Here is a 17824-nt window from a genome sequence, read left to right as displayed (position 1 = left end):
GAGGCGGGGCGAGCCGGCGGGCGCGCGGCCGGCGGGGGCCGACTCGGCGGCGCGCGGCCACCCCTCCCCCAGCGCCCCCCATTCGCGGACGCCGGTCCGCGTGCCCGAGGCGCGCCTGCGCCGCCTCCCGCGCCCCCTGCAGACCCCGCGCGGTCGCGCGCCCCTCCCCCTGGGCGGCCGCGCGCCGCCGACCGCGTGTGCGGCGGGGTCCCTCCCCTCGGCGCCTGCCCGCCCGCCCGCCGGCCGCGTGCGCTCGGGCCCGCACGCCGTTGTTGCGTCCCCCACCCGCTCCTTTCCGCGTGTACTCGGAGGGCGCGGCGCGCCGCCTACGCAGGCCGGAGTGGGCTGGGCGGCTTCCCTTTTCTCACGTGCTCGCCGCAGCGCCCGCCGCCCGCGGTCCCCGCGCACACCCAGCTCGGGCCCGCGCCCCGGGCCTCCGTAGCTGTGGGCTCACCCACGTGGACCGCGCGGCTGGCCGGCGGGCCCTGGAGAGAAAGGCTGTCAGGTGGCCGCTGGCCGCCGCCGGGGAACGCGGGAGCCACCGGATGCTGATGCGTGGCGGTTTAAAAAAAAAAAAAGGATGTCTGGTAATTGTGGGTTTTTTTTTTTTCCTCCAGCAACGAAGGTTTTGGGAACAGTAAAATGGTTCAATGTAAGAAACGGATATGGTTTCATCAACAGGTGAGATGACCGCCGCTGAATCCTCGTCCTGTCTCTTGCATGCTCTGCCCCATCTGTAGGCTTTGCGGACTTAGGACTGTTGGAGCTTGTGTAGGTTGCCACCTCTGGTGTATTGTTAGTGGGATTTTGTTTTCCTTGGTGACTTGAAAGGATTAGTGGATCTAGAGATTGTCTTTGTTTTGCAGCTAAATGTTAATCTAAAGCTAACTTGAAAGGTACAAAGCGATTTAAAAGGCAAGTGGAGTGAGCCATCTCTTACCAGTTACGGCAAACTGAGAAAGCTAAGATCTGGTATAATTCCGTTAGGCTCAGGCCCACCACGTTTTTATCCTCATCATGCTTTTATACGTTACTGAAATTGGTATTTGAAAATGTGAGCCACTAATTATGTAGGTTATTTACAACTTGTTAACCTCTAGAGGCAACGTGATTTGATAATGAAAGTATGTCGTTTTGACTAAGATTATAATTCCTTTGTTTAGTGTTTCACTATATGCTGTTTTACAATGCCTCTGATAAATTTCACGTTAGGGCTGTTTTGACAACAGTTGGTTTTATTTGCTCATACTGTAACATTTGGAAGAAAATGAATGGCCCGTTTCCTTTCCTCAATTTTTATTTCTCGTACTTCCTTGTCGCCAAATCGTACTTGCTAAAGCTTTGGTTGTAGCTTATTAGAGCGGTAACATTATTTTTCGTATTTGAAGGCAGAGCTACAAACTGCATCTTTAGGATTAATCCTTAGAGTTGTTTGTAGCTATAGTGATGGTAACAAGGGCAGTTTACTCACAGTGCTCTTCATGGTCTCCTTGTCAGCCAGGCTTCATATCCAAGATGGCTGCCAAGGCTAGTAGTGCAGTTACAGGGGTGTAGGGCACTGTGCACGCTAACAGCAATATTGGCCTTACAGGTATGATACAGTCATCTCAGTATTTTCTGTCTTACATCCTTACTTAACACTAGACGTTTGAAAGAACTTAAGAATAAGAAGTAACACCAGATGTTTCTGAAATGGGCACTACTGAAGGAAGCCAAAAGGACAAGATTAAGCTTAGACACACAACTGGCTGGTGAAAAACCGTTAGTTACTCAACCATAAGGTATTGTGGAAGCATTCAGAGCGAAAGAGGTTGTAAGCATTTGATGGTCTGTTTTCCACGTTTGCAGTTGTGGGGAAACATTTTGTCTTTTCCAAAATCTTTAGGAATTTTCCAGACTGCCTTTGGGACAGGCCAAGGCCACATTTTTTTCATCAGTTTTTTGATAATGGGCTACTAGTGAGGAAGGAAGAAAGGGAATGCTTTGATCACTTTTTAGGTGATCTCTGAATTTGTTAGCATTTCCATTAGTATTTCAGTCTTACTCTGATTCTCCTTATTGGCCTCACCCTTAAACCAGTGGTTTTCAAATTTAAGTGTGCTTACCTTGGAAGGGTAAAAATGCACGTTCCTGAAATCTTCCTTCCCAGCTTGGATTCATTGGGTCTGGGGTACATTTTTAAGGAGATTCCAGGTGATAATGGCTGTGGGCCTTACCTTGAGAAACACTGCTTTTGACCTTTGACCCAATGTGATAGGATATCACTGGTGTGCACATTAAGAGGGACTGTAATTTGCAAGCTTTTAAGTAGTTTGTGCTTTAGAAATTGTAGCATATGTTTTTTGTTTTGCTGCATTTGTTAAATGGACTTAGGTTATGATATTTTTCAAGTGAACAATTGATAATCCAAGATAAAAGTAGTTCTTCATATACTCTAAATTTTTATTCTATGAGATACCATTCCTTGAATCTCTCTATTCTGACTTGCAGTCAGCTCATTTGGCTGTCATACAGGGCAAGTTAAATGTAAGTTGGCGTTTGATGATGCTTTGTTTGGACTGTCTTAACTTCAAGTATTTTGTCACACTAACTGGTTCAGATGTGCTTTACATTTCTAAAACTGGTCGTTTCAATGAATGATTCAGAGACTTGAACAAGACTGTAAAACCTAACAGCAGGTAAGTTCAGGAGAGGTTTATCTTACTTAAGGGAAAATGTATGTCTTAAAGAACTATAGTTCTGGAAGCTAGCAGGTGGTTCAGGGCTGGAGGCATCTGGCTCTCCTGAGAGAGAAAGTGTGTGTGTCACACATGTGTACTGTTTCTGTATAAAGGAGAGGGTGTAGTGTTGGGGATGATTGGTGTAGCTCTAATTTTAACCTCAGAATTCTATGAATTTTATATTCTAGGTTCTTAAAGTGTTTATAATTAAGATACATTTTTAATGTAAAATTTTAAAGAAGTGTATTTTTATTGTAAACATGTATTTCAGTCTGTGTTATTGCTTGTGATAATTGTTATAGCCTTGTTAGAATTATTTTTTAAAGGGTTTCATTGTATGAAAGGTGCTAAATAAGAGTATAAAGATTTTAACACAGCAAAAATGTTGGTTTTATTTTGTTAGGCTATGTAGTCTAGGAGTTCATTGTTATTCCTTTGTATGCTGTGTCTGCAAAAGATAATTGGATTATGTGACTGGGGGCGTTTATTAACCCCCCAAAATTACTTTTCATTTTATGATAAACTTCACTCAAGACTATTGAAGATGGCATTAAAAGGATGCCACGGGGTCAGTGGTTTCAGGGTTTGATTCTCCGCTTTTAAATCTAGAAACTTGATGTTCTCTTTTGCTTCCAGGTGTTGAGGATTAATCTATGCTCACCAAACTTATGAAAGATCAGCATGAATCAGTAACAATTTATTTTTCAGTCGGACATGAATCTTTTTATAGTGACCAGAATAGGAATACTTTTCTGTTATCCAGAGTACTTAAAAAGCTGAATTGTAAGGGTTGGGCAAGGTATTTGGAGCAAAAAGAATCAAACAGAGAAGAGATCACAAACTGGTGGCCTACCTGATCAGAGTATCTTCTTTTTTTAAGAGCTGTATTTTAGCTTTGGGGTCTTTAGTTCCATGGAAATGAAAATCAGCTGGTCATGAGTATTACCGCCTGTAAATGAGGCATGCATTCTCTTTATGACAGTCTGTCAGGCTTAGTTCTCTCCTGTTGTTGACTTCCCTTCCTATATGCATTTATGTGTATTACTTTTTACCCATGGTCTAGGATGATGTTTAATAAACCAAGGCAGGGAAAGGCTTAGCTGTCCCTCCTTAGAAAAAATACTTAGTCATGGCTGTCAGGTTTAGTCTCCCTTTGCGTGGGCCCTACCTATTGGGGATTCCACATGTATATAACTGATCCTTCATTATGGTGGTGATAAGAGTAGCTAATGTTTATCAAGTATTTATGCTAGGAACTATAGTAAATGGTTAAAATCAGCTAATGGATTTAATCCAACCTTTCAGGTAATAGGTACTATCCTGAAACACAGAGAGGTTGAGTAAACTTGCCCCAGAAGTGTAGCTGCTAAGTGGTAGAGCTAGGATTTGAACTCTGTTTTCTGACAATGGAGTTTGTGTGCGCTAACTCCTGTTATTGCTGTCTATGAAAATAGACCCTAGTCGTCTTCAGTTTGGTTGTTTCTACATGGTCTACATTTTCTACAGGTAATGGGGGCAGAGGGGTTATTCTTGGCCATTGAAAGGTTCTTCTTAAATGATCTCTAGCTTGTCACTAGAGCTGTATGCTACTAGTTTCCCAGATTTGAAAAGCTTTCTGCTTTTCACTGCCTGTTTCATATAGTTAGGGATTGCTATAATATATTTCTAGTTCAGCGTGCAGATTGTCTTTAGGAAGTAAAGGACTTGCTTAATACCTAATATTGGGAGGCAATTAAGGAATTAAAAGAGAGTATTAGATCTTTATCTTTAAACTCATTCTGGTTTTATATGGTCTGTGAACCAAGAACGGGTTTTGCCTTTTTATAAGTGTTGTTAAAAAAGAAAAATATACAACAGTCTGTGACCCTACAAACCCTGTTAATTTTAACTTTATAGTCCTGTGGAAAGATGATTGCCAAGTCTCTTGGGCTGTTAAAGTCAAACTGATCATAACTTGATTGCACAGTAAGAACCAAGAAATCATAGGTAGTCTGTAACCTAAATGAGTAAGTGTTGTGGCACTAGGGAAGGCTTGAAGATTTGGTGGTGTGCTAAGGGAGGGATGGGGCGGGGTGGAAGGGGGTGGAGGCATAAAAAGACATACCTTCATTGTCCTACATTAGGAACTTTGAAGAGACTTCCATTTTCTTTAGATCCCTGCAGGATTTCTTTTTCTTTGGCATTCTCAACTTAAAATGGTATCCCCTTTTTTTCTAAAGTCTCTTGCTATCTGTGTGATTTCTTTTTCCTTGAAGTCACTGCTGTGTTATTTGCTGAATAAGAACAATGTTATATTTCTAGATAGGTGAGAAAAGTATGTTTTCATTAAAAATTTTTCAGTAGTAAATAATGATCTGTTAATACGAAGAGGCGGAGTAGAAGAATACAGCAAAAAGAGTACGCTTGACTGCAGGAGAATGGGAGGACTGGTGTGTGATACGTGGAATGACACTTGGAATACTGTAAGTCTATGCTGTCCCATACAGTAGTAGGTACATGTGGCTATTAAGCATCTGAGAAACTGAATTACTGTAAGATACTTCAATATTTTATGTTGACCATGTATGTTGAAATGATCGAATTAGTTTTACTTGTCCTTACTTTTTATTATGGCTCCTAGAAAACAAACTTAGATATTTGGCTTTACAAATAAGGCACTTTGCCCAAGATTATGTAGTTACTAATGGGGATAGCCAGGATTCCAACCTTGGCTCCAGTGGTTCTGGTTAGGAGCTGTTAACGATTGTGTTCTATATCCCACCTTGCCCCTCTCTCCTCCTTCCTCTCTGATTAGTATGACTTAACATACTCTAACATGTAGAAAACCATATTTGGTAATTCAGCTGCTGCCTTAGATTGAATAGTGGTGGCCTTCTAGATAGAAATCCTTGAGGATAGGCCACATCTTATTTTTATTTCTTGTGCTTAGCACAATGCCCAGATAGCTAACTAGCACAAGTAAATACCCAACAGTATTAAAGAATTGAATGAGGCCTTTGGGCTTGCTATCCTTTCATCATCAGCCCAGTGGCTTCTGGTAGATTGGAGCTGGCTAATGTTAATGAATAGTAGACACTCGGTAGATACTTTAAAATTGAGCACCTACCATGTTCCTGTAGTATGCTGAGTGCTAGACAGAAGAATGGCAGCCTCTGTTTTCAGTGACTTGGCTCCATGGGGTTGGAGCTCATACTTTGGCTTGTGTCTAACCTTCCACCCTCATTAAAGTATGGTAAAGGCAGAAAAGTATGCCTCTTGGTTCTCAGGAGGTAAGAGGCAGTGCTGGTGATGCCTCCATTCTCTCCTCATTGCATTACTAAATAGCTAAAGGTTAAAACATGCTTCTAGATGAGCCATTTTGGTCATCTTTAATTGCTGCTTTTCCCTCTTCAGTAAGATCTCTAGTAGCCATGACATGCCTTTTTTCCAGTATTACTATAGATCAGGAGTCAAGAAACCCTCTCAGAACTGGTTTTATCTGGCTGGTGAGCAAAGAATGGTTTTTACATTTTTTAAGTGTTGAGGGATGTGAGGGCGCAATATGCAGCAGAACCCTGGTCTAATTATACGAATAACTTTGTGTACTACAGGTGAGGATGTAGGGATGCTTGTTATTCATTGTTGTTCTCTCCCAAAATTGGAGAAACCATATGCTGTTATCTGCTTCTACAGCTGAAATATGTAAAGATTTCCAAACTGGTCCTTTTTGAGTTTTCAACATGATAAAGCCCAGGGCCTGTGGAATCAAGTTCTACCACTCTAAGCAGATGACCGCATACTTCATTTTCCTAATTTGTAGAACGGGGGGTTAATATAAAAGCATCTGCCTTGGGATTGGTATGATCTAAAGAGTTAAAGCGCTTGGCACAGTATCTGGAACGTAAACCCTCTGCAGTATAAGCTGTTACGTGTCTAAGCTTTTCCCCTTTTGTGGGTGAAGGAAAAGATCCAGTTAGGAGGGGGCAGCTTTCCAAGGCTACACAGCTGTTAATAGTAGAATGAGTAAAAATCAGGTTTCCTATTGGTAGTGCCTTGAACTTCTTGGTAGTCCTTTAACAAGTTGCAACTAGATTGATTTATTGCGTCCATACTGTAGTATTATGGCTTGGCTAAAACTACATTTTTTGATCTGTCAAGTTTTTCCCTAAAATCTACATAACTTTTTTTTTTTTTGGCAGCATTGGTTCTTCATTGCTGCGCACAGACTTTCTCTAGTTGTGGCAAGTGGGGGCTACTTTTCGTTGCGGTGCATGGGCTTCTCATTGCAGTGGCTTCTCTTGTTGCAGAGCATGGGCTCTAGGCTTGCGGGCTTCAGTCGCTGTGGCTCTCAGGCTCTAGAGCTCAGGCTCAATAGTTGTGGTGCATGGGCTTAGTTACTCCGCAACATGTGGGATCTTCCCAGACCAGGGCTTGAACCCATGTCCCCTGCATTGGCAGGTGGATTCTTAACCACTGCTCCACCCGGGAAGTCCCCTAAAATCTATATATCTTTTGACCATGATATATTCTCTTATAGACTGGTTTAGTGACAACAGAATAAATGAGTATCACCTTGTCTGGCATGACATCATTAGTGAACATATATTGGTTTCCACAAAGCTCTGTACCCAGAAAACCTCTCCCTAATCTGTTTTCCAAGAGATGATTTATGTTGTGTGTACTGCCTGTCTGTACTATCTTTAAGATTGTCCTGACTGGGGAGGTAGTTTTGGTGACTTTTTTTAATACTCCTTTTGCAGCCCTGAAGTAAAATTCATAGGTAACTGCTTTTACTTCTTTTTATTGTGGTGTATAATATTTTCCATCTGTAAATGTCTATTCGCAACTACATTAGAAAAAATGTATTGGCTACACAGATACATGGGTAACATTATTGTCAGTAATGAAAAATCCCTCTCTTGAAAGCTGCATTTTTTAGGAAATTATAATGCATATTGAAACTGTAAAATACTATATTCAAAACTCAGTTAATTTACACATGAAAGTCCAGTACCAAATATCCTTTACCTAGTCATCTGGCAAGTCGTATACCCTTCACTCCCTTTAATGGAAGTAGTACCCCCTGTCTTTGGAACAGCCTTAGAGCTTGAAATTCAGTCGTGCAGCTTTCTCTCTCTCTCTCTCTCTCTCTCTCTCTCTCTCTCTCTCTCTGTGTGTGTGATCGATCCTGTTTCCATAAATTGAATGTCCTCATGTTATGATAATCCAAGCCTATATGGATTCTTTGGTGCATACATTACTCCATGGATCAGCAAGGAGCCAGTAGTCAATAAACCAGTCAGGCTAGTTCATTGTAACCTTTGTTCCTTTTGTCATTAAACACTAGAACTACTATTGAGTCCTTCCTCAACTCTGACCTACTCACAGTAGGGTAGGGTAAATCAATAAAGGTCTAGAAATGTTGTTGCTCCTCCAGTGTTTCTTTTTGTTCATAGTATCATTACTGTGACCTCCAGTCTCTAAGCTAAAAATTCAGATCATTCACCACTGCCCCCTGACTTCTAGCCTCCATTCATCCACAAAGTTTTTCCCATATTAATTCAAGAACAATATCTCAAGTCTACTCCCTCATACACAGCCCCTTAGTCCAGGCCTCCATCAGTCCTAGTCAGGACTTATGGTGTAGCTTTTATAACTAACAGGTCTCCTCTTGGCTTCAAACTTTCCGTAATAGCAACCGTTTTTTAACACCTAATAATTTATCGTGTTCTAATTTATCTAATAATTTATATGTCCACTCCATAAAAGTGTTTACTGGCTTCTCTACCTACATGATGATTTAGCCCATATTCACCCTTCCACACAGCCACAGCCCTAGCCATATTCTAGGTTGAACCCAATTTACACTTAATTTGCTCATTGTTGGTTTTACCCATGTCCGTGACCTCTCCACCTGGAACATCTTTCTCATTTTCCAGTAAACTCCTTTAAGACTTAGGGCAAATGTTGCCTCCTTTAATAGGTACTTGTAAAGTCCTGAAGCAAATATTTCAACCATATTTGTTTAGGAACAGACTAAAGATTTGTGTAAAATGGTGTCTTATGAAGTGAAAAAGGGGGTTGTGTGTGCTAGTAAAAAGTTTCATTCATCTTCACCTCCTTAGTTCTCCAGCACAAACAATGCTTGCCGTGTGAATGATGTCAGTATTGGTGGTGTTCATATTTGTACTTCATTGTGATCTTGTCCCTCTATTTTAATCCGTACTTTATTTTTAAGAGCAGTTTAGGTTCATGGCTAAGTTGAGCAGAAAATACATAGTTCCCATATACCCCAGGCCTACACATTGCACCCATGACTTTCCCCACTGTACTGTACCAAAGGGATACATTTGTTACAATCGATAAATCTACACAGACACATCATTATCATTCAAAGTCCATAATTTACATTTAGGGCTCATTCCTGGTATTGTCCATTCTGTGGTCATCTTTACGATCCTCAAGGAAAGTTGGGAATTGGAAATGGTAAAAAGGAAATGATTGAGGATGAAGTGAGAAAGAAGGAAGCTAGTAATTAATGGAAGAGAATATGTTCATGATCTCTCCTACTTAAGTTAGTAACCGTGCTATTAGAGGTAGGAGTGGGTCGTGCAGGAACGCTGTTCAGTAGGATGAGGAGTGACAGAATGTATGTTGCTAGTCACTTCTATCCTCTTAATAGCTTAGTAGGTCGTACTTTATTAGTCTTTAATCCTTCTAGGGTAGATGGCTTACTGGTTGTGTTTTTGTTTTGTTTCTTAATTTCCTAATGGCTGGTTGGCAGCCGAGAAAGTCTCTAAAAAGGGGAGGGGAGTGCAGAAAGGACCAAGTGTATTCTTAATCTTTGGCAACATGAAATGTAGTGTTCAATTTTATAACTTGTTCAACTTGGTTCTGTCTTGTAGGAATGACACCAAGGAAGATGTATTTGTACACCAGGTGAGTGCTCGTGTGGATATTTACCCTTCTGTCTCAAGACTTGTGGGAAGAAAAGGGTGGATATCTTGTCAACTACTGTTCCTTGCAAAAAGGTTAAGTCCAGTCACCAAACAATTTAGTTCCCACAGGAAGAGGGGTAGTACAGCTTAAATGTGAACATTGAAACCTTATATTGGCAGTTTACTTAATTAAAATAGGTGTTTCACATTGGTATTTTGTTAATGGCTATAGCTTTTTAAAATATTGAATCTGCTCTACTTGTTACACTAAATTTTGAAACCTAATTTCAGATGAACTGAAAACCTCCATTAATCTAAACTTGAACTAATACCATTGCTATATATACACAGAAACTTTGACAAGATGCTGTTAGAATTACCTCTATGGTAAGGACAGATAACAGTAATCCTGGGAGAAATCAGCCAAAGTTGCAAAATATATTAATTTGAAATGAATGTTGAAAAACTGGCAAACGTAGCATAGGTCCTTCTGTTATAACAGGATAGGTGCTACATGCTGAACTTCCCCCACAAGTACCATTTAAGGAAAATATTTTGGAAAATGCTTAAACATTAAGGAGTTTATTGTTAAAGTAAGCCACTGCCAAATGAACACTAATATTCCAACCTTAAGTATATCATAGGCCCCACTGGACTTAATTATCCTCATAGGAATGCAGTGGGTAGGAAAAATGTTTATAAATGTGTACTTTACTCTGCAGTTTTTTGTTTTGTTTTGTTTTTTTGCTAAAACTGTTGAAATATTGTCAACTTGTATTGAAAATCACTCTAAGAACTTTTTAGCCACCATACTGTAATGTAGACATCAAAAGACAAAGTCAGTCTACACTCATGCCTTTATTCAGGGAGGTATGAGCTTGGCTGGCAGCATACTTCATAGGAAGGGCTGTCTTAGGTTGGTGTTTTGTAGCTCTCTGAAGTGCCCTGTATAGCACTCAGTGGCAATCAAGGGGGAAGCCAGATCAATTTCTAGATACATCAAAAGCCCTGTCCAGTAATCACAGGGTCAGACATAAGCATGGAAACTTTTAAATTCTAAACAAATATAGGACTGCTCAGGCAAAGTGTTATATTAAAGCAAATGTTTATTTTATAAAATTGAATACCAACACTTAATCTGTTCCTTACTTCCCTTTTGCATGTTCAAATGAATTTGCAGAATTAGGTACAAGAGACAGCAAGCTTGCCAGTCTTGCTGCCTGTGAGCAACAGTAAAGGGTTTGGGAAGATTGGGGAGGGCGTTGAAAATGCTGACCAAAATAAGAGTTTGGGATTTTAATTACCCATACTTGTGCTATCCCCTATGACTGCAGATAATTGAGTTATATGAAAGGTATGAAAACTTTGTGACAGTTTAGATGACAGATGAAATCAATTATTTGGCTGAATGCATATCACCCGCTTGTACCAACCCACAAGTTGTCACCAATATGCTTTCCTCTTTATTTTGGAGGTGGTTTCAACATTTAGTTGTTTCTTAGGACTTTGGCTGCTCAGGTCTTGGTGGTGTATCAAGGAGACTGCAGTTCTGGGCAACTTAGCTTAATTGGCTTCAGATTTGTTGGTTGTCCTGCCTCCTCTGGAATGGAAATGCATGAGTGATCCTGTAAGGGATACCGCTGTGATGTAGTAGAATGAACATGGGATTTGGAGTCCCAAGACCTGGATTTAGAAAAGTCCATACTCTGCCACTTATTAGCTGTGTGACCTTGGGCAAGTCACCTAACTTTCTAAAGCCTGTTTATTACCTTAAAAGAGGAATAATAATGCCTCACATCATCTGTCATAATGAGATTGAGTGGGTAATGTGTGGAAGAACTTGATGGAAGTACTACAAACGTGAGATGTTATTCTTCCCCTTTAACTTTGTCGTAGAAGTCTGGAGAACAAGTAACAATGTGAGATTTAATGTATTCTGGGGAGGTAATAACCAACTGTCCCAGGCAGTCGGAATATTAAAAGTGGCATAGTTAATTCATGTGAATTGCATTTCCATCGAAGTATTACCACAGTCAGGTTGGAAGGGATTTTGGTTGACATTTGTAATTGAGTTTGATACGGTAACACAGGGACAAAGTTGGTTTGGTCAACTTTGAAGCATGCAAAACTAAACTCGCCTGTCATCTAAACTGGCCCTGTGTGGGGCTAGCTTCTACTATTAAGTGCAGTCTTTGGGGATAGATGGATATCCTCATTTTGTTCAAAGCTACATATAATGCTTTTGCAAAAAGCATTTTAAAATATATATCTATATAGTGTCTGTCTTGAGTGTTAAATTACTTGTTTTAGTTTGGAAAATAGTGGTAAAATGCTGGGGCCTTGTAAGATTGGAGTATTTTGGTTGAGGTTGGGGGTAGCATTGGTCCCTGTTTTCCTAAATTTATTGATGGTTTGGTCTTATTTAAAGCTAATTTTAAGTGTATATCCAAGCTAAAATATTGTTGACTCTGGTACATTTTAAATGAAAAAGCACATTATTCTCCCCTGTTAATCTATTTTTGGAATGTGATATTACTAGACTGCCATAAAGAAGAATAACCCCAGGAAGTACCTTCGCAGTGTAGGAGATGGAGAGACTGTGGAGTTTGATGTTGTTGAAGGAGAAAAGGTGAGGATGCTTTTTGTGTAAAGGTTTGACTTCAGTATGGAAATATTTTGGAGATCTCATCCATTAGGATGGTGGCTCTAATGTGGATGGATGGGTCAGGTGACCACTTGAACACAGGTGCATCAATCCTAATGTGCTGGCTGCAGTTAGAGGGCTATCTCTTCAGAACAGTGAGGAACTAATATTTAATCATTTCTATGCACCCCTGGCCACAGAGACCCTTTTTTATTTGCTTTGTGTAAGTTTTGCTAAGTGTACTTAATTCCATTGTCACTATCAATATATGATGGCTTTTGTAGGGTGCAGAGGCAGCAAATGTTACAGGCCCTGGTGGAGTTCCAGTACAAGGCAGTAAATATGCAGCAGACCGTAACCATTATAGACGCTATCCACGTCGCAGGGGTCCTCCACGCAATTACCAGCAGAATTACCAGAATAGTGAGAGTGGGGAAAAGAATGAGGGATCGGAGAGTGCTCCTGAAGGCCAGGCCCAACAGCGCCGGCCCTACCGCAGGCGAAGGTTCCCACCTTACTACATGCGGAGACCCTATGGGCGTCGACCACAGTATTCCAACCCTCCTGTGCAGGGAGAAGTGATGGAGGTAAATGCGATTTTATTTATTTTTAACTGCCGTGGTATTCAGACTTCTGTCTGGTTGGGTTTTTACTGGTCCGTATTGGCTTGATTTCCATTGCCTTTTCAGGGTGCTGACAACCAGGGTGCAGGAGAACAAGGTAGACCAGTGAGACAGAATATGTATCGGGGTTATAGACCACGATTCCGCAGGTATGGTTTGTATTTTAAAATTTCTTAAGCATGTATTAGGACTCAGCAGCAGCATGCTTCTTCTGCAGGCTTTTTCAGTCGTTTATCTGTTAACACTTCACATTTTCTTTCATCAGATACCTAAGAGATGAACCTGAAGTCAGTTATCTTTGAGAATATGTTCTTTGCATCTTTGCTGGCACTGGTTAAAAACACCTTTATAGATGTGGTCTACTTTATGCAGTTGGTTTTGTTGTTGTTTTTCTCTAATGAGGGTATGGAATTGCACATTTTCTGTCCTTTAACAGGTAAGAAAATAGTAGTTTAAACTGCATTGTATTATAACTTTAAAACCTGGTTCATTGGGAGGGAGAAAGGTAAAAGGTAAGCATATCTTTTTAACAGAGGGTATTTAATTATTAGCGTACAGAGTAATTGGGGAAGAGCTCCATGAGTCAGACACGTTTATACATATATGTAGCACACTGAGGCAGTGTTCCCAGTCCCATGATGTTAGGATTGACTGTTGTAGCAGTTATTTCTTTTAAGGGTCTTAGAGCATTGAGTCTCCAGATGTGATCTCTAAGACTAACAGGTAGTATACTATTTTCAACCTAGACATAGTTACCTTGTTGAAATACTACAAATAATCACAATATGTTTTTAAATAGTGATAATGTTTATCTGTGATAGTGATAAATGGTCTAAAATAGGTTTTCATGGCAGTCTATCCATTTAAATTCCAAGGGCAGAATCCTTGGTCTACTTTTTCTTACATTGTAGAGCTGCTTAAATTTTGTACCTAGTTTCATTGGTGTTCTTAAAAATAGCATGTGAATTTTTGTTGTCAAGTGCTTCTGTTTTACTGTTTGCCTTTTGGTTTAAGTTAGACTAAATGGTCTCATTTGAATGAATAGACTAGTATTACAGTGTGAGATAATTGCTATGGTGAGATAGATAGATAAGGTAGATAGATTGATTTGCCTTAAAGTATCAACGAACGCAGGGCTTTCCAAACTATTTAGCCAGGGATTTTTTGTTCAAATGACACATGCTACTTAAAATCCATGGGGTGAAATTCTGATTGATGTAGATCCAAGAGCAAATTGTAAGAAATCTGAGAGCAATATAGCAGGAGTTTTGCTGAGAAGGAGACAGATGAGGTGGCAATAAAGGAAAATGTGTCATCAAGAAAGGATTTTGTTGTTTGACAAATAAGAGCATATTTGTAGGCTGGAAAACGTAGTAAAAGAGGACAGTTGTCAGGGAAGTAACTGCTAGAACTGTCTTCAGTTAGGATAGGATTTGGTCCACAAATAGTGGGTTAGTCTTTTGCTGGAAACCATGGGCATTGCGTGTGTAAGAAGCCAGAGTATATGGGCCCCGGTATGTTAGTGCAGTCAAAAGGAGAGAGGGGTGAGAGAGGTTTGGGGGGTTTGGGACAAAGATGTGAAATTATCTCTAGAAGAGAAATAGGGGAAATCAAATAATAGTGTTCACAAATTTAAAGTGGGTCCACCCAACATGGTTGTACTTTTCCAGCCATTTTGAGCAGCAGCCTCAGATCAGGCATAGAGTTAGATTTGTTCAGCATTTGTCTACCCCAAAGATGACTGGGTTTGAGATTGGTTATAATGATTAATGGTGGACTTTATACTTGGAGAAAGAGGGGAGAAACAGATTAAGGAAGAGAAAGTGATAGAATGAGTGATGGGATCATTGGATTATAGGTCCTAGTGGAAATAGAGTGTGAGAACAAGACACCTGGAATAAACCGGGAAAATAAGTAAGGGGTGATTAGAGAGTGGAATGCTTGAAGTTGAGAAAACCTAGGTAGCAAACAAGAGTTGGATGGGAAGTAAAGAATCTGAAAGCCCATATTATTTGGGACTGTCATAATTACAACAGGAAAAGTGTAGTAAATGGAATATGGCATAACATAAGATTTGAAAGTTTGGGGTTTTAGAATTCACTTTAGAAGCCGCAGTGATAGGGGTGGGACAGCCACCACTTGGAGGCTACAGGGGAAAGACAGGGCAGTTTTGCCGAAGACTGGTCATGAGTTCACAAAATGTGGGGAAATGGTTTCAGGAGAAGGGGTGGGGGTGGGGTTGGGAGAGGTAGGTGGGAGATTGGAAGGGTTAGAGGTGAAAAATGGAATGTACGGATCTAAATAGGAAATTAGAGCTTATTATGACCTATAATAGGTATAGAAGGATGATACTAATCTTGGTGTTCATTTAAAGCATGCAACTGACTGGTATTTAGTATATTCAGAGTTACGCAGCCATTACCACCATCTAATTCCAGACATTTTCATCACCGCCACGCTTCCCCCAGTCCGCCACCCCCAAAGTCCTGTATTCATTAATAGTCACTCTCCATTCCCCTCTGCCCCAGCCCTTGGCTACCACTAATCTGCTTTCCCTGTCTCTGGATTTGCCTATTTCGGGTATTTCTGTGTCTGGCTTTCAATTCACATATTTTTAAGGTCATCCATGTTGTTGCATGTATCAGTACTTGATTTCTTTTTATGACCAAGTCATGTTCTATTGTATGAATATCACATTTTGTTCTTCATTAACCAGTTGATGGGCATTTGGGTTTCTTTTTTTGTTGTGAATAATACAGTAATCACATAATGGACACTGTTTTGGCTATAGACCCAGGAGTAGAACCGCTGGGTCATATAGTAACTCTTTGACATTTGTTACCAAGCTGTTTTGCAAAGCTGCTGCACCATTTTGTATTCCCACCAGCAGTGTATTGAGGGTTTGTTTCTTCACATCCTCCCCAACATGGTTATTTTTCAGCCTTTGGATTATGACTATCCTAGTGGGTATGAAGTGGTTTTGATTTGCCTTTCCCAGTGACTAATAGTTGTTGTGTACTTTCATTTATATGAAGAGAGCATCTCTTCTTTGGTTTTGACTTCCTGCATTTTTAGCAAGTGTTCATCTATAAAGGATAGTTAGCACTTGTTCCCAAACCTGGTTGCCTTAAAGCCCATGTTTTTAAATGACATCAAGGTGTTGATAGTGTTGTACCACCTTTAGTCCTTTCGTGGCTAACTTTGTAATAGATTATACTATGGGTAAAAGTTTACAAGACTATTAAAACCAGTTTTAAGCGTTCATCTTCCAGTTTATACTTCCAAATCCTTTTCCCAAGTCACACTCAATTTGTGAAATAAAAGCCAAATTTGCTCTTTTGATTTTGCTAAATTGCCTGCAGACCACTTGATAAACAGAAAGGCCAGATGTGTTAATACTGGTGGCTAGGTTAAAGAAAGAAGGTTTTATCATTGCAAGTTTGCACAATGTTCATTCCAGGGGCCCTCCTCGCCAAAGACAGCCCAGAGAGGACGGCAATGAAGAAGATAAGGAAAATCAAGGAGATGAGACCCAAGGTCAGCAGCCACCTCAACGTCGGTACCGCCGCAACTTCAATTACCGACGCAGACGCCCAGAAAACCCTAAACCACAAGATGGCAAAGAGACAAAAGCAGCCGATCCACCAGCTGAGAATTCGTCCGCTCCCGAGGCTGAGCAGGGCGGGGCTGAGTAAATGCCGGCTTACCATCTCTACCATCATCCGGGTAAGTAAGTGTAGATGGCCTTCTGGCCTCTGAGCAGTCATGAGTGGTGTCCATTAATGAAAGAGAAAAAAACCCAGTTCATCAGGTAAGGTAAGCCACTTAAACATACAATATCTTCTACCCAAACTAATCATAACATGACCTGAATATCCCATTTTGGTAATGGCGCGTATCAGAGCCATACTTCGGCTCACTAACACTTGGAGGCCTAGCTTTACATTGTATCTTGAATGTGAGGGCCTTTTGTCAACCTTTTGGATGATTTTACCAGTAAGCAGAGGGAAGTCTTGCTAACCTTACCCTAACAAGTAATGTTAATTACATTGCATTATTTTTCATTTTTCAAAAATAAGTGGGATAGCTACTAGGATTAATAACCTAGGTGATAGTGACCAATATGGTTGGTCTCTTTGGGGAAGGTGACAACTTTGGCATTGTATCATCAATTCCAAAATCAAGGGATTCCCTTTTTACTTGATTCTGGGAGGCATTTGGCACTAGAATTATTATTTTCAGCCACTGATACCCCCCTCTATACTATTTTCTGAGTGTCAAAAGGTCATTCAGAACCTAGGAGTAAACATTCTTGTTACACAGCAGGGTCCACCCCTGTTATGAATTGCTGTGTTAAGATAAACCAGTATGAGATTTGTTAATGCCTTCCCTACTTAGCTTATTTGAATCTGGAGCAGTTTGGTGTACTAAAAGAAAATTGCAGTGAACTGTACAAGATAATTTTAAAACTTTTTTTCTTTTACAGTTTAGTCATCCAACAAGAAGAAATGAGTACGAAATTCCAGCAATAAGAAATGAACAAAAGATTGGAGCTGAAGACCTTAAGTGCTTGCTTTTTGCCTGTTGACCAGATAACTAGAACTATCTGCATTATCTATGCAGCATGGGGTTTTTATTATTTTTACCTAAAGACGTCTCTTTTTGGTAATGACAAACGTGTTTTTTAAAAAAAATAAAAAAGTCTGGTTTTTCTCAATACACCTTTAAAGGTTTTTAAATTGTTTCATATCTGGTCAAGTTGAGATTTTTAAGAACCTCATTTTTAATTTGTAATAAAAAGTTTACAGCTTGATTTTTTCAAAAAAGTCAACAAACTGCAAGCACCTGTTAATAAAGGTCTTAAATAATTGTCTTTGTGTATATTTCTGCCTTGTTTCATTTTAGTTTATAAGTACTTAA

At 40.2% G+C, this 17824-nt stretch overlaps 1 protein-coding gene across 1 annotated transcript in view; it reads left to right on the top strand.

Annotated features, from left to right (window-relative positions):
- The window catches only part of YBX1 (Y-box binding protein 1), a 21037-nt gene extending 4438 nt beyond the window's left edge, over positions 1-16599 (top strand). The window contains exons 3-9 of the mRNA XM_007453025.1: positions 143-505; positions 618-681; positions 9605-9638; positions 12177-12266; positions 12566-12868; positions 12971-13053; positions 16365-16599. Coding sequence (XP_007453087.1) covers positions 143-505; positions 618-681; positions 9605-9638; positions 12177-12266; positions 12566-12868; positions 12971-13053; positions 16365-16599 — 1172 coding nt within the window. The remainder of the gene's footprint in view (positions 1-142; positions 506-617; positions 682-9604; positions 9639-12176; positions 12267-12565; positions 12869-12970; positions 13054-16364) is intronic.
- The last annotated feature ends 1225 nt before the right edge of the window (positions 16600-17824 follow it).

Source organism: Lipotes vexillifer, unplaced genomic scaffold (genome assembly GCF_000442215.2).
Source record: "Lipotes vexillifer unplaced genomic scaffold, Lipotes_vexillifer_v1.1 scaffold683, whole genome shotgun sequence".
Taxonomy (NCBI): Eukaryota; Metazoa; Chordata; class Mammalia; order Artiodactyla; family Lipotidae; genus Lipotes; species Lipotes vexillifer.
The sequence above is the reverse complement of the archived record's forward strand: the minus strand, read 5'-3'. Positions and strand labels throughout refer to the sequence as shown.